The sequence below is a fragment of the Castor canadensis genome, chromosome 13 (assembly GCF_047511655.1).
Source record: "Castor canadensis chromosome 13, mCasCan1.hap1v2, whole genome shotgun sequence".
NCBI lineage: Eukaryota > Metazoa > Chordata > Mammalia > Rodentia > Castoridae > Castor > Castor canadensis.
In genome coordinates this window covers 67,375,200-67,393,244 of record NC_133398.1, presented here as the reverse complement: position 1 = coordinate 67,393,244, position 18,045 = coordinate 67,375,200, and the positions used below count along the sequence as shown (strand labels likewise).

The following is an 18,045-nucleotide window of genomic DNA, read 5'->3' as shown; positions in this document are numbered from 1 at the left end:
AAATTCATCTGTGAAAACTAATCAATGAAAAAATGACTTTAGCAGTTGGCCAATTGCTGGGGGAGGAGGATGAGGGTAGGGAAAGAATCCTTTTCAAAACCTATAAAGAAAAGCACAGTTTAAAGCATTTCACATTTGATTTAACATCTAAAAAAAAAAAACCCAATGATAATACCTCACTTTGTATAACCAGACAGCACTCCATTTTAGTAGACTTTAGTGGTCTTTATAACGATTTATGAATCACTTTGTGAATTCCTGGCTGACTCATCCGGGTGACTATAGTATCTACTTATACTTCCCTTCTGTTTCACAAAAGAGACACTTGGACACAGTTCAATCCAGATTTGTCCCCAAATGAATCACAGCATGTTACTGGGGGAACTGCAAATTGAATTCAGTTTCTGAGACAATCAAGACCAGCTTTCAGTAATGAAGAAATGGCCGATGGGAAGTGTGGATAATTGCAAAACTGTCCATCTGAGCAGGACCAAAGCTGGCCAAGAGCAGTACATACATCTGAGAATTTGGTCTTTAAATGGTCAAAAAGCTGAATCCTCCTCTAGAAAGGTTTAGGGCCTCTGCCTCTATCTCCTTATGAGAGGCTGGGTCAATAGTAATTGCAATTCATCAGGTTGGATAAGCCCAACACTCAAAATTGATCACCTGAGCCTCCATGGAACATGATAAAATGAGGACTATAAAGGTGGGTATGGATGAAACAATCACCAAGAATGTTTAAAGGATACTCAAATATGTTTTATAATAAGTGAGTGCTTTTGGGAATAGAAAGGACAGAATATTCTGGAGGAAAATACTCCAGATATAGGGAGCAAGTTGTCAGTCAAAAAAGCAAAGTCAATCCCAAGGCAGAGAAGTGTGTGTGTGTGTGTGTGTGTTCTGGTAAATGTTGAAATAGCACCTAGGGTACTGCTATTTCCCCCTGTGGAAATGAAAAGTGAGGAGAGGGAAACATCTAGTGTATGTCAGAGGGATGAATTCTGTAGGAACAAGATCTGGAGCATTCTGGAATATTTTGGCTGCTGAATTGGCCATGACCTGGTTGTTTGTTTTAGAATCTGGTGTGATGGGGAAAGAGAAAAGAAAACTTTGATTCTACCAAATTATCCTTTCAAAAAAGCACCAAATAGAAGAAAGTTTATTCAGACTGGTCTTGGACATTTGATACAAAAATTCTGCTATTGAAAAAGAAAGTTTCTGTAATGGTATCACCCCTTTGGGCTGCTGCAAGTGGGCTAATGCACAGTCTTACAACAAAGTGAAGAATCTTTCTCTTGTTCAGCCTGGTGTCAGACATAGTGTCCATTCTGTTTTGCAATAGGATGCCATTAGATGAAAGAAAAACATTCATATGAGAATGCCAGATGAGAAATGAGAAAAAGAAGTGCTATTTTTGGTTAAACATGAGAAAGTGAGGCACATGTATATCAAAAATGGACTATTCCACACCTTTCTCTTGGTTTCAGAATATAAACACAAGTCTCTTGAAGATACCAGAAGAACTTTGAGGACAATATTCTACTGCAGTATTCCTTCCAAGTATGGGTAGATGTAAATAAGATGTAAATAAGTGAATATAATCCATAAATTTTAAAAGAAACTAGCTGGGTAGTGGTTTGGTCAGTAATGACATGTTCTACTTAAATGTGCTAGTTTTCTCATCTTCATGATGTCAGTTACTACTGTAGTAACCATAAAGGAATATTCTGTACCTTCTGTTAAAGACTCAACATTTGACTAGTGAAATAATAGGAGGAAACAGCTCATATAGCATTTTCAAAATCTACAATCAGTGAAAGGCTCACAGATCTTACATATGGACAGAGCAAAATCCTTGGATATTTGCTCTTATCTTATATCTCCAGTACCTTGTCCAGTAGTATATAAAGATAAGTATTTAACAAACATCAATCATTGCCACTGAAGATCTACTCTGTTGAATGCACCACTGGTTCCATAGACTTGGCTCCCAACTTGGTGCCAGTTCGTGTGCCCAGGTAGATGACCTATTTGCTTACTTGGTGGCAAGTCTCCTTGAACATTACATTTGTTTCTGTTTCTGAGGGGGAGAATATCTATTCAAGAGAATATTCTTAATCACTTACTCTGAGACAAAGGGTGACTGAAATGCAGAATTTCTTTCTCCTTGCAACTAAAGAGAAAAGTAATTAAGGACTATTTTTCAGAAAAAGAAGCAGAAAGACTCATCCAAAGAACTTTGGTTACTGCTCACTTTAATAGTTTTCTTACTACTAACACAGAGAAGACAGTTCTTCATTTGTGAAAAGAGAGTCTCTTAGTAGCTATGTCTTCCCAATGTCCCTGCTTAGGAGTGGGAAAGGCCATGGTGATTTGTAGATCACACTGTTAAAAACATGAAGTCAAGGCTCTCCTTAGAGTAGCAGCCTGTTCTACATTAGAAAAGTGGCACTTTGGATTAGGTGATATCTTGACTCAGGCTGGAATGGCTGTTGGGGTTTCAACTTGAGAATTCTGCCTCTACATGACTCGCTGGAGAAAAGAACACACTGACACATTTAAAAAACACTATGACTTAGCAACAGGACTGTACTACTGTTGGTTCACACTAATGCACTAAAGAAGAGGTTGTAAGAAAAGGCATTTGATTTTACCTCAAACCATCCTTCATACTATCATGACTCACTTTCCTGACAGAAAATCCAAGGGGACTAAAAAAATCATCAGCTTGGCCATGTGAGGCGGATTTGTTTGAAATGTGGGAACCAAATAAAGATGACTGATTTGGCTTTCTGAGGCCAAGTGTCTTGGCAATTAAAAAAAAAATGTTCCTTTTACAGACATCCTAATAGTTGAGTTCTGATGTGTGATTGAAATTAAGCTAAAATTAAGTAACAATGTCTTTCAAAATAAAAAAAAAATCATGGAAAATAGTTTGATGTGAAAAACTATTAGAATCATGAATCAAGCTTTTTGCTTGGTAGGGCACATACAGAGGCCTATATCAATGCCTCCTGCCTTTCCCTGAAGTGACAAGAAGGAGAATGTGACGCTGGAAGAACAGCAATCATGTGCCCAAGCTTAACTGTTCCAGAAGTAGTAAGGGAATCATAGCAGCATTCCTCTCTTCCATCCACATCCATTCATTCCATAAAATTGCTTAGACCCCATTACAGCCCTAAGGGGTAAGGGTTGGAAACAGGTGGTTGTCACCTGCACATTGTTTCTATTCTCAGGGAGTTTCTGGTGTAGTGAAATGAAAGCAAATCAGTGAAAAAAAGGATGGGTGTGATTTCAGGGGTTGATAAGCTAATGAAGAAAAATAGAGCAGAGTTAAGGAATAGCGTGAAGCTGGAGACGAAAAGTTTTACACAGACTGGTCAGAAAAGTCTCTCTGAGAAGGCAATATTGAAGCAAACACCAGAAATAAAGGCACAGTCACTAGAAGTTCTCATGAAAATGCCTTTCAGGTTTCAGGAAGAGCAAGTGCAAAGGCCCTGAGCTGGTGTTTTCTAGAAACAGTAAGGAAGCAGGTATGGCTGCAGAAGACTAAACAAGGACAGCAATGGTGGGTAAATTTGTCTGAGGACAGCTCAAAAAGGTTCACAGACACCACAAAAAAAGAGTTTGGATTTTATTCCAGGTACACTGTGGGAGGGATGTGAGCAGACCTATGGGTTACTTGGATGTGAAAGGTTTCGGGAAAGACCAAAGTCCACACCTAGGCTTTTTAGAGTTTTAGTGGTTAAAAAAAATCAAAACCCTAAACCTACATAGCTTTAATGGTAAGCTATGTAGAATTAACTATTTCTTCCACTATCAAGAACTATACTAAACTCTAAATTTTGTTCACAAAAGTCTTACAGACCAAATGGACATTTCAAGTAGAGATAGGTAGATCACAGAAGACACAAGGGAAGCCAGTTTAGCAATGCTTTTTGTTTTATCCATTCATTCATCAATTCATTCATTCATTCCATTGGAGCCACTCACAACAACGAAGCTGGAGGTGTACATCCAACGGTTAGGCGTAAGGCAAGGGGATGCATTAAAGAAGTCATTAGTATAGTGACCATTTCTATGAGAAGAAAGTTTATTCTGAAGACCATGACCCAACCTATATTTGCCGTCACATGATGAAGCATGCTGTGGTCACAAATCTTTAATATTTAAAAAATTTAAAATTAGTGAGCCATACTGCCCTGGAATAAGACATCAAGAAGGACCCAGAACTTTCCACAGATTTAAAAACAAAATAGGAAAAGGTCACTAACCTTTTTAAAGACTCATGTCTCTAATCTTCATTTTAAATGTTGGAATTTGGGGGTTTTCTGCCTCCGTGCTGCTCAACTGGTATTAGGAACAACTTTTATTACATTCAGAAATTCTCAGATGAGGGGTGTGTGTGCACACGCACATGCGACACAGCAATTAGATATTATATCAAAATATGCAGGGAGATGGTAGGAACTTTGAGAATTAAGATTCTTGCCCTTCTGACCAATAAATCAAGGACATCATTCCTTTTGGGGAATCTCCCACTTGTACAGGGGAGGTTGACAATCCCCTCATGGCCTTTTCCCCTTGTTAAACCTTCCTTAGCACCTATTATTCCTTAACTCAGAACAAGGCACTCTGGAGGTTACAAGGAAACTAAAGGTTCCTGCCCTCTAAAAGCAAAGAACCTAGTTAGCAAAGTAACATCTGGTACCTGGTAAATCCATGAAACACATCATAAAAGGTATGGGATCCAACAAAGGGATGTGCTGCTGAGCTGTGAGAGGCAGGGCAGGCTTCCTGAGTTGAGAACTAAGCTGAGCTTCAAAGTCTGGGTATCGCATGGTCAAGGATACGAAAAGAAAGGAAGGCTTTAGATAGAGGTAAAGCCTGAATTAAAAAGGATTAAAAATCAAAGTAAGTCATAAGTAGTGAGCGGGCTGGCTTGACTAGAACTAAACAGCCTGACAGAACTGCAAAGTCATTAAATCAAAAATGGCAGCAGTATTTGATCATTTGCATCTCAGCAAGAAGCACTACATTTCCAATGAAACAGAAAATGGTACTTGTGAAAGTTAGCCTTGGTTACTGATAGGCATAGAAAAACCACACATATAACAGAGTGCTTAGAATTCTACAAATTACTACATATCTAAAGTAATACAGTTTGACTGAAAAACAGTAAGGATTCCCAATACATCATGATAGTGACTCAGGAAACAGATTCTTTATTTGGAAAAAGTGCTTTGACTACTTTTTCCAAAACAAATACTCCTCACATTTTTGCTATTGATTCATTTACTAGATTGTATAGTGTGCAAGGAGACTATATCCTTTTTTCCTTTTTAGTCTTTTGTGGTTCAGTAGTGGGGCTCGGAGGAAAGCTGTTGTGATCCCTCCACTGTGATCAGTCCACAAATCTCCTTTATGCTCTGTCACTGGCACTGATGAGCACACTGTGTTTGTGGCCTTCACACGAAAGGGAGGCAGCTGATACTCTTTTATATGAGATGATCAGCACGAACCCAGCTGATCAATCTGGGTTTGCAAAGATTTCTCCATTTCAAAAAGGGAATCCCATTAATGGTTGTGTTTTTGCTGGTTGAAAAGACATACTATGAAACACAATGAATTAACATTTCCAGAGGCACCAAGTTCCTCTCATGGGAAGCCACTGTCATAAACACAAAGTACCACTGGCTCACTTGACATGACATAGTAGAACACTACTTTCCATAATTAAGTTTAAATCAACATTAGGTGACATGGTGTGGTACTGCTAAAATCACTGGAACGATGTGTCACTCGGACAATATTTCAAAACAAAAATGGAGCCTTGTCAAACCGAGAGAAATTGCATTTATTTCATCTTATTATGATCAAGATCAAAGAACCTGATGCCAAATGGATAAGATGTGGTGGACCTTTCCTGACTTCTGACAGTGACTCAGCCCATTTTATTAACAAGCTAAAGCTAAGTAAATGATGAATCAATGCCTGCAAAGCAGAAAAAGATGCCAGTGTCCCATTAAAAATTGCCAAGTGTGATAAACCTATTTCCGTTAAGAAAACTGCTGGAGTTTTTACTGGGGGATTTCCCAGGCAAACAGAGGCAACGATACATAAACCAAAAACGGAAGGTAAGCACATTTCCTCGTAGTGTTTTTATCCTGGCCACTAATGCAAACAGTGAATAATACAGGGCTATTTCATGTCATCCTTTTCTCCAAACCTGATTGGAAGAGATAACCCACTATGCTCACACTTGCTTAGTCTAGTTGGGCTGGCACAGGATCGAGGGCACACATCCTGTGGGAAGAACATAGTGCAGAGCAAAACACAAAAGTGCAAATGACCACTTCACTCACCCCTCTACATAAAGTGCTGTCACCTTCCTCTTCCTCTCCTGTTCCCCTTCCATGATTGTTTATGTTATCAATCGCTGTGCGCATTTAACAACATCCTCTTGTTTCTAACCCAGAATCTCTCACCTATGCCAAGGTAGCCTGTTTACATGAGCATTATATTTGCGCTACTGCATGCTTGCTTCACCCCATATAACATGCTAGGCCCTTCACCTGCTTTGGTCAAAAAAGCTAAAGAACACTACAGTACCTATGTGGTAATCCTGTCAAAAGTGTTTACAATGAATGTGTTTAGGGGAAAAACAATCAGACAAATCAAACCATGAGACATTGTGCAAAACAAATGTCAGAGTTCTTAAAAAACCATCGATATCCTGAAAGGCAATAATAGTGATAATAAAAAGCTAGGAGACTTCATTAGAATGAAGGAGACTAAAAAGTGAGAATTAAATGCACTGTGGGATCTGTATTAGAGCCCTGAACCATAAAAAAAGGGAAGAAAGGAAAAAAAAAAAAAAAAAACCTCCAGCTACTAACGACATTATTCACAAAATTGGGGAAATTTAAATATTGATTGATTATTAGATAACAGTATTATGTCAATGTTAAATGACATTTTTAACTATCTCTCAAATGGTTTAGAATTAATAGGCAAGCAAGCAAACAAAGGACTTCCCTTGTCATAGAGCAACAATTATATATATATATAATATATAATTATATATATTATATATATACATAGAGAGAGAGAGAGAACAACAAAATATTAACAATTTAACAATGGGTGAATACAAATACAGTGTATATGGGTATTCTTTCTAGTGTTCTTGAAACATTTAAGGAGTAGTTGAAATATTTTTTAAAAGTATGAAACAAATAGAACATTAAAAAATAAGTATAACCCAAGCAGTAGGAGCAGCTCTAAGGAACTTGCCCATTTGCCCATAGCTAAATAATTAGCAACTGTCAGAGCTAACATCAGGTACATTTATTTCTCATGGTTGTTATTTTTGCTTCAATAATGATTAAAATCTCTTTCTACATGAATTCTTTCAAAGTATGGATACAAGAGGCAGACACAATTTCTTTCTTCTTGTACTCTTGTTAAGGTTGTTATGACTACTGATAAGGAGATGCAGTGAAGAAGAGGAGGCTTTCATCCTTTCTGAGCTTCTCTACCTGAGGGTGTGATTCTCAGCTAGGTAGAATGAGATGATGAAAAGCCCATGGCTAATATAATTTTAAACCTCATTGGAAATTAGCAATAAATTCATGTCAACTTCCAGGACAAAGCTGAGTAACTGGAAGGATAGCGTTCTTGTCTCCAGTGCCTGTGAACTTAATGGTTTCCACTCGCACTGCTTTGCTGATGGATCCTGTGAGAGGAGGCTAATGAGTTGTCTACACTTCACCATGTACACATGACTGAACATATTCATATTTCTGATTCATATTTCTAATTGCCCATCAGACGTATCCATATAGATCATTTATAATCACCTAAAACTTCTCATTCCTTCTTCTCCTTCTTCCCCATCCGCCCAACAGTGTCTTTTCTTTCATACCACTGTATTCTTGTATTTTCAAATTTGTTGGTGGCACAAATTTTCATCTTGATGTCTAAAGGTAAAGCTCAGGAATGAATTTTGGCCCCATTTGTTCACTCCACATATATACTCCATGTTTATGCTAATATTTAGCAATTATGCCTCCTAAATAAAGTTGTTGAATAAACTCTCCTTACTGCTTACCCCTACAACAGCCTCATCCATGTTTTCCTTATCTCTCATTCCAACCTCAATTATTCCACCATCTTGTTCCCTGGTTTTTTTTGTCTTTTCTAATGTGTCTTATGGTGTCCTAACAAAGAGCCCAGGAGGGTTCTTTGCTTCCAGTAGGAAAAGGGGGAAATTCTCTAGTATAAAATATGTGATTCCACATAAGTAAGCCAAGCCACTAATATGTGATCCCCTTAGCCATGTGCTGCCCTGAGTTATGGGTCCTCCCCCAACTCCATACCTTGCCTATGATCTTCTTTACTATCTGGGATGCTATTCCTGATTTATCCATCTGGAGAGGTCTTAGTCTTCTCTCAATGCCTAGATCACTCTTTCACTCACTGGGCAGACTCCTGTTTTGGTTCGTGGTCCATATAAGTACACATGACACTGGAGAGCAGAAGTGTGAGAACCCCCTCCCCCCAAAACAACCCTCCGGAGTCAGTGGAGAATTCAGAAGTAAAAATATCATGAAGATATGAATGTTTAAAATTCCACCCCCCAAAAAAAAAAACCTTTATGAGGGTGAGAACAATATGAAGTTCTCAGAGAATAGTCCTTTTCTGGTCACCTATATTTTGTGCTTTTTAGTGCTCTGCTCTAAAGGTGCTATAGTTTGGACCATGTATCCTAAAGACCCATCTGTTAAAGGCTTGGTGTCCAGCCTATGGTGCTATGGGGAGGTTGTGAAACCTTTAGGATGTGGGACCTAGTGGAAAGAATTAAGACACTGGGGGTGTGACCTTGAAGGAGATATTGGGACCCCAGCCACTTCTGTCTCTCTCTGTTTCCTTACTGCCATGAGGTCTACAGGCCTCTTCTGACATATGTTCCTTCTCTGACATAGTGTGCTACTACAGATCCAAAGCAACAAGGCCCAGTGATATGGACTGAAACCATGAGCCAAAATAAACCTTTCTCCTTGTAGGTCAATCACCTCAGATGTTCTGTCACAGTAACTGGAAGCTGACTAACAGACAAGTTCACACTATGACCTCTGTGACTTGGGTACTACTTTACACCTGGAAAGCCTCTAGACCTGTGCAAACATTACCTTAGAATTGAGTCCTTGAAACAAACTTGGGGAATGTGGGAAAGACAGGAATATTCTGATGCATTTTTCCAGACCTGACACTTCAGTTGGCTACTGTCAATACAATTTCATTTGTTTTCCCATGGAAAAATATAACAGATAATAAGATATTTGGTCCATGTGCTTTGTGTATGTTACTTTTAAAATGTCACCTCTGGGCAACTCAACCCACCAACAGATTATTAATAAAATTCAGCAACTGTCAGAGCTCTTCTCCATGGAGGGAGGTTTGGCGGCAACACCTATTACAAGAGAGAGACAGATGGCCTTACCTCTCAGCGCCCGCGTCCACAGCTGTGAGTGGAGGTAACTGGGAGGAGGGGTTGTGGGGGCTCCCCTGTACATTATGTCCTGGAGAAGGGTGACTGACAGGATGTGGGGGTGGCACGGCCCCAGCAGCTGTTCCACTTCGGCTTGAATGATTGCTGGAGAAAATGGGAGCTGAAATCAAGGGAGAAAAAGCATGAGACTGTGCCCAAAAGGAAGCTCACTTTTTTCAATACCTAAGGCTGACAGCAAGCATATTTCAGGAGCCTATTTGTTTTCCTCTGGGTGGCTTTCAGGGAAAAGTTCTCCCCTTCTTGCAGCTTTTAGGCTCTTTGCTCAAGTGCCTTCACCACTGTCTCAGCTCACTATAGGCTGACATTCACAGTGCTGCGTGCCCTACCAGCTCCCTGTCTGGACACTGTATAATTAGTCAATCTCATGCCGTCTGCATCTGTGCAAAGATTTCTGTGTTTGCACTTTTTAGTCATGGAGGACTAGAGTCAAGCACCAGAATTTCTGGTCAATTCATTGGGTAGGGCATATACAGCAGGTCTTTTGCCTCTTCTCACTGCTGCAGGGAGCCACTGAGGGTCACACCTGAGCTCTGTCTGCTACTACCACATTAGTATAATGAGATGGAGCTCCCCGATCCTAGCTCCAGTGCAGGGTCCAACCCATTTTTGCTCAGAGTCTAACTGGCTCAGGCATTTCCCTGATGGTGTGATGAATATGCTTGTCTTCATCAAAAAAGAAGTCTTTGTCCAAAACCACAAAATAGAAAGGGGGGTGGCTCAAATGCAACTCTGGGATCTTCCCCCACCATTGCCTATTACAACACAGATGGTGAGTTAGAACCCGTTCACAGGGGCAGCCTCGCCTTTGAGAACTGTATGTGACCTCACACTTACATATGTGCCCATTTAGATCAGTTAATTGGTACGATGTCACAGAAGAACCTGGGGCTTGTCACTTTCAGAGTCTCTCAGAGAGGATCTCAGTGTCTGGGACCTTCTCAGCAGACATCTCATTAGTCTGCAATCACACTGCATCATTATGTGGACTCACTTTAACTTCCTTCTTTGTACAAAGCTATACTCGGCTTTCCACCCCTCTCTGCTCCTTTTGAACTTACTCTACTGATATCAAAGAATAAATGGATTTTTTAAAATAAAAGAAATCAGGTTCAGGATTAAGAAAGAAAAGTAACATCAAAAAGATTTGAGGGTTTAAAAGTTCAGGGAGTTGTATTTTTAGACCAGTACCACTTTCCTCCAATCTCTCCAGGATAGAATTAAGACCCTAGATGACCCAGCCCCCAAAAGCTTAATCCAATGGAACAAGAGTTCAAGTACTCAAAGGAACATGTGAAGAGGCAGAATTACCATCTTCCCGCTCAAAAAGCTACTGACAGGGGTGTGATCTGATTTGAAGGGTTTATTTCTGGTAAATCAGCATTCTGTCAGTTTAACTCCTGTCCTTAGAAACCTGCATCCTCCACAGCCCTCAAAGGCCTAATGTGGTAGTAAGGGCAGGAAGTGCTTACCAGCTCAAAAGGGCAATGCCTAGCTTCAGTTGTGCACGTCAGCCTCCATAAAAGTTGCACATTTGCAAACTGGATAGAGTCACCTTATGAATCACTACCCTCATTTATGCTCTGCTAGCTCAGGGAACCATAATTCTGCTTGTATTCCAAATAATAATTTTACCCAGGGGAGAAAGCTGTTTGGATTGACTGTGGCAATAGTTTCAATATTGGTGTTTGTCAGCATGGAGCTTGGTGTTTTATATACTATTTCAAAAAACTAATGGAATAATAAGAGGTCACAGAGACACTGTGAAAACACAGCTAATTTTTTTTTTGCTTTACTGTAGAAATGTTATTTTGTTGTAGTTGCTGAATGTACCCATCATTTATTCTCCCCTGGAGGTATTTTTGTATGTATGTGTTTGTGTTTATTACAAGGGAAGAATTGCCCTTGCTGTTTATAGCCCAGTGGGCAATAGGGAAACTTGGTGTGCACAGTCTGTGTTCAACTCTATGGTTTAACAGAAAACATGCAGCTTCCCAGGGGTCTACAGTAGATACTTTAGCTACATTTGGCATTAGCTACAATGAAATAAGCTGGGAAATTTGGTATTGTTTATAGCTTGTCACTCATCCTACCTAATAGTCAGAACCAACTTTCCAGTATTTATACATACATCATCCATCTGCCCATCCGTCATCCATCCATCCATCCCACCACTGATTTTCTTAGTTCAGTATTAACTGCTTACTGCATGTTTGTCACTCTACCACACGTGGGACCCTGTCTGTGAGAAAGTTGCATCTCAGTGAGGGGAAAAGATTTATATACATCAATTCTACCAAAATACAGATTCACCAGTGTAGAGCACTGAATTGTGTTCAAATCAATTTCACACACTATCTTATTTGTGGCTTCACAATAACCTAAACTCTAGCCAACCCAGACAACTGATCACACCTGAAATGTATCATGTAATTTATACTACTGTTTTTGCCCAGAATGTCCTCTATCTTGTTATACTTATTTTTAATACTTTCTCTCTTGTGTTCACGTTCTTTTCTTTTTTTTTTTTTTTCCCTTCACTTCCTCCTCCCCAGTGCTGGTCAAATCTAGGGCCTCATACATGCTAGACAAGTGCTCTACCACTGAGCAACATCTCCAGACTCTTCTCATTTTTCTCTTAGCAGCCAATTATCCCACAAATATTTATGGAATGTGGCATACACTGATCTAGGTCCTGGGATAGACTAGGGAACAAGCCATCCTTGGTGTGTGGTATCTCTAACAGCATCAATTCATGTTCTCTTGTTGAGTGAACAAAGACAAACACAATCTAAATGCCAATGGAATTTGTCCTTGGGGCTTAGTGAGTAGCACTGGAACAGAAACAAACATTTACCACTGGCTCCCATTCCCATTCATCAAGGGTTGACCCAGGGAAGTATTAATTCTCTCACAATTCCAAGCAGGAACATGTCCCAGAGTGTATTAATGTTCTCACAGAGGCCCAACACCAGGGCATCAGAGAACCTTAGGAAAGAAAGCCAGAGGTGTGTGGTGAGTTGATAGGAGGTGCTGCCAAGCTATGCCCAATGAAGGCTGGCTGCCATTGCAATGGCCGCAAGAAGTAGGCAGAGAAAAGGATGTAAGGCAGGGTAGACGAGATGTCTCATATAACGCTGAAGGCTCAGGAACATGTCTTCCAGCTATGCTGAGGTCAAACACAAGCCCACAACCCTTTCCTCTACTACTATAGCTGATTAATGACACTGAAATAGGCAGTAGTTCTCTGGCAGGCACTCCGTGACAATAAAAAAAAGGGGAGAGTTCCAGGGTTCAACTTAAAGTCTGAATTTGGACAGTATACTAAACAATTTCTTATATAGGGTGTAAGAAGCCTCTCTGCAAAACAAGGCACATGACTGTTCTGTTTTATAATAAATGGGATAAGAAGTATAGGGAAATGTTACTTCTAGTGAGAGTGTAACCTTGCAGAAGCTTATAATTCAGTGTCTATATACAGAACTTTGCATAAGGAGTGCAGGATGTGATTGCTGGTTGTACATGTCACCTGTGGCTAAAATAATGACAAGAAATCTGGGGAAGTAATAAAATACCAAAGCATGGTTTTCCAATATACATCCAATACCCATCTCACATTTGCCTCTAAAAGCTGGATAACTGTCTGGAGTCAGCCAGCTATAGTTTCAATAGCTATAGCTTCAACTGTCAGTGGCCTCTAGCAAAGACCAATGTCTCAGAAATTGCCATTGGGGCACAGGAAATGCCTCTCCTATCTACACAGACTTCTAGGGTTATCTGACCTTATTACATTATACATCCAGGAGGTGCTCTTAATTACTACAATCGCAGAATATTATTTCATTCATTCATTCATTCAAATATAATATTCCACCTCCTATTCTGCCAGGCAGGTGCTAATATCTATTAATGCTTTAAATCTGAGTACCTGCTGATTTCTCACAGACCTGCTTGTTGCAACATATGCTTACTGACAAATGCTCAGGCTTTGCCAAGTGATTTTTAACCTCCAAAAGAAAATCTCCATGTTAGAGTGAAACTGTAAGGTTATTCTCAAAAGGAAAATTTTCCTTCCATAATCAAAATGATTTTTCCAAGTCAGTCAACCAACAGGGCATACAATGTGGCCTATTGATCAAAGCATAAGGAAGAGAACAGATCCTTCCAGAATACAGGGCAATATTAACAAAACTGTTGTGATCAAATCAACCGGTGCACACAGGCTGCCCCTGGGGGCGGCCTTCATTGTCTGTGTCACCCCAGGGGTCAGTGCTATGTTCAAAGCTGGAAGACTGCTTTTAAGTGAACTTCCAGACGTGGATGATGACTGGCAGCTGGAACAACTGATTAGGCACGGCCAAGGAACATATTGGAAATCCTTATTGCTTTTGTGATTAAGAAATGGTGGACTCCCCGAGGAAATAAAAGCCTGGTCTTAGGATGAATACGTGAGCCCTGTCCCCTGTCTGTTGCAGAGGACCAGGAGCTAGCCTCCCTGCTGTTTCAGCCTCTCTCTTTTTGGGGCCTGGCTCACTGCAGTCCCCCACTGTCTCCATTAGAGGTAGGTGAAGGCAGCTCATGGGCTTTATAATTTTTACAAAGCAGCTTTTGTTGATATATATGGCTCTCAGATGCCATCTCACAGACAAACAGGACCAGCACATTCTAGACGGGCACCTTTAACTAGTTCAGTTAATTAGAGTTAACAGGCAACGTTCTCTATCTCTATCGTTGTCTTTCTTTTTCACTTTGTCAGAAAACCACTGATTTATATATTTTTAATGGGTATGGACAGGGTACCCTTGGGGACACATCAGCAGTAGCACTTGCCAGGTGAATGGTGGAAAGCAAAGAGTGCAAGTAGTATTCCCAAATAGAGTCACGTCTTCCCCAAAGCTGGGGAAGGCTATCTAGGCATTGCTTAGTGACTGTGTTTCTTCATTTCAGATAGGGCAGGCATGAATATCTCCCTGTCAGTCTGAGTTATACTGGAAACAGACAATATGCTTTCTGTCCAAAACTGTGCCCTGCCCCTTCAGCTTTAATCATCTGGTAATTCAAAGGAATCATCAGAGTAAGATGACATTCTGATTCACTAGTCTTGGAGGAGGGGATATTGAAATTCTGAACTTCTATTAAACTCTCAAAGTGTTCCAGGGACCACAAGTTGAGTAACAGGTGCTAACCTTGTGTCTCAGTTGCATTTCATGTGCTTGCTGCTTCATACTGGGGAACCCACAGTTAAGACTTATGGAGTATTTGTAATGTGCCAAGTGCTTTATAAACATTTCTGCAGTTTACTGATGAGGAGCTTGAGGCCTAATCTGGTTCCTGGTTAGGTTACCTAGCGTAGGTCACATAGTGGGTAAACAATGAAGCTGAATTCAAATGAGGAAACTAGATTTCAGATTGCATGCCTCTAATCACCACCCAATATTTCCTCTTAAGTGCAATATGGATTCAAGATAAAGCACAAGAGTGTTGATAGTGTACCAGGACCACTGAGCACTCCATTTGCCAAGGCTGATTGGAGGTAAGAGGCCCATGGGTAGCTTCAACACTGCCAGTAACAATGCCCGAAAGTGCATCCCTGTTTCTGTTTCTGCCATTCTAAGAGCATCTCAGCACTGATGAGAGAAATTTTCCAGCTCTGAAACTTAATTCAGGCAAGAAATTAACTGAAATATTTGGTTTAGAAAACAAACAGTTGGTAGGAAATGTGCTTTTTCTCAAATAAAGATTTCAGATGCTTGTCAGAAGCATATTGATCCACTGGTAGGAAAAGAAGGAAGCCTGGAGGGGTTATTCATGAGCAATCAGCTATATGCACCCCTTACCACAGCAAGCACCGAATGTCCTGGGCCAAAAGGCTTCCTCCTGTCGATAATGCACTTAGAAAAGATTTACTGTGCAGATCTGAAGCCACTGAGCGGCTCTGCACATCTGCATTGGAGTTACTTATGAGTGCTGGAAAGTCATAGCATTGACTCTTGCCTGTACTCACAGGAAAGGGAGTCAGTCTTGCCCACAGACTGTGGATTTGTTTCTAATGAGTGTCAGAGTAATGTTGGGATCCTGAGAAGTGACATTAATCCCTTTGTGGCTGGCACATGCGAGGAGGTCTAGGTTTACCATTCATCTCTCAGGCAGTATTTCCAGGGTCAAGGCACAGAGGGATAAGCTAATCAATGAAACCAAGGTAAATTGGCTTTCACAGAGACATTAACAAGAATCAGAGGACCCATGTGCATGATAAGCTCAATCTTGTCTCTGTCTTTCTCCTCAGAGGAGAAATTTGGATCTGAGAAGAGTTCAGGAAACAGTTGAACTGCAACAGAAACTTTGGCTTCTTTGGCCTCATCAGAAACTGGGCACTCGAGAGAGTGTCAGAATGTTTGTTGTAACAGAACAAAGTGCACACACAGTAAATCCAATGGACCTGGATTTGAAGCTTAGCCTTAGCAACCACTTGAAAGGGGTCTGGGCAAGCCATTTAACCTAAATCTCAGTTTCTTCATCTTAAATAATGATAGTACCTCAAAGGATTGTGCAAAGAATTATACAATATACAAAAACCACTTAGCAGAATGTGTGAACTATGGTTAAATCCTCAAAAGCCGATGTTGCTATTATTTGACTATTTAAGTTATTGTAATTACTACCACTTAAATAGGATTAGGGAAAGACAAAAGCATATGTGGCTCCAAAATGGTAAATCTCCAACAATGTATGGCCTCTTATCTCAGTTACACATGGAAGAAGGCATATAAACTGTGGACTAAATCTTTTAAAATGCAGAAGAGTTTATACATCATACTCAATTAGCTTTTTGTTGTTCAGTTTTTTTTTTATACATGTTGCTATAAAGTGTTTGAGGTCTGCAAAAGAATCCTCATAGGGTTAAATTGTTGTACTTTATTTTGAAGGAGTAATACACACCTTTGAGATACAACCCATAATGCGTTTCAGTTTAAAAGATAACAAGTCATTTTCATGCATGACTGCACTTCGTTAAGGAGCGAAAATGGGCTGTTACTAAAATGTCAACACAATTGTCCTTCTTGAAGCTTAGTTTATCTTGAAGTATTTTTACATTTTCAGCACTTCTTTTTGTTTGTTTCTCCAAAAGCATAAAGATCCAGCCTTGGTTAATTTTCAGAATTTAAAGAAAAACATTCTTTCAGGCATTCTGAGGAGAATGATGGATATTGGGAGTGACTGGAGTTTAGGGCCCCAGTAGTGAACCTTCTTCTATTTTTGCATTTCACCTATGAACAATTTAATTGCACTGTGATCCAAAGGACAATGCTCTCCTGACCTAAATTCACAAACCAGAAAGAGTTTTCTAGCAAGGAAAATGCCCCGTCAGGGTCATTTGAAAGGAAGGCTTCATCTGATGCTGAAGCTAATTGGAGAACCGGAGAGATACCTCAGCTAATCCTTGCCTTGTTTCCAGTGAGAAGAGGCTAGTTTCCCTTTCCTCCTAATGCCTGGGCATTTTTCCCTTCCCCTACCTCTCCATGTAGAAGGGCGTCATCCCACATCCCACCTGTATTATGCAGAAGTAGCTTCTTAAGGGTTTGCACATTCATTCCCTCTAATCTTTCCCTTCTCCTTGCGGCATGAATAATTTTAATATTGCCAATCACTAGAAATCTATTTTTTCTGCCTGTCTTTTTTCCCCTCCCCACTTTGCAGTGTGGAGAATCATTATCCAGCCGCACTGATAAGAGGATAATGAAACAATACCTTCTCAACCAGATCGGGTGGCTGTCAGACTAAAATGACACCACCGTACATCCTTGACATGCTACCCTAAGCTAATTGATGGCAAACAATGGCAACTGTCTCTCATGCACTAAGACAAAGAAAACATACTCGAGTCACCTGATGGGAGAGCTACCTGACAACGGATAAACAGATGTGTTAGAGAGATGTTGTATTAAGGTAAGTGAGGGCACAGCTCTGAAGAACATGCCTATTAACTTTGAGCTTAAGAGTGCTGCTGTTCACTGGGGAACAAAAATAAATAAGGCAAAATGAGAATTTATTGATGTCTGGACAGTTACATGAATATTCAAGTTCTCTTACAAATAGATACTCCCTCATGAGCTTCGAACTTCTGTATAGGCTGCCCAATTACATTTCCACATCATGCAGCTGGATTTATAGCCAGGGAAGAAGTTATTAGTGTTTGGAAGAGGATGCATGCATACATGCCTTTCTGGAACACACTGCGGTACCCCTAGAAGATAATGGCTGATGTCATCCATGTAAATGACAAAGGTTATCATCAAACATTCTGAAATACCAGGTGTAATTAACTTCACGTTCCGAAAGCTTCTGAAACATCTGTATTTCAAAACAAAGACATTTTATTTCAAGCCGAGTGGCATCATCTAGCAGCTCTCCCATCTTCTCTGGGACCGACATTCCGTGTAGCCCTCTTGGATCTTTCCAGAAGATGCATAACA

At 40.2% G+C, this 18,045-nt stretch overlaps 1 protein-coding gene across 7 annotated transcripts in view; it reads right to left on the bottom strand.

The window, feature by feature from the left end:
• The window catches only part of Glis3 (GLIS family zinc finger 3), a 443,820-nt gene that overhangs the window by 35,917 nt on the left and 389,858 nt on the right, over positions 1-18,045 (bottom strand). For all 7 annotated transcript variants that reach the window (XM_074051951.1, XM_074051954.1, XM_074051952.1 and 4 more), the window contains one exon: positions 9,506-9,674. In XM_074051951.1, the coding sequence (XP_073908052.1) occupies positions 9,506-9,674 (169 nt within the window). The remainder of the gene's footprint in view (positions 1-9,505; positions 9,675-18,045) is intronic.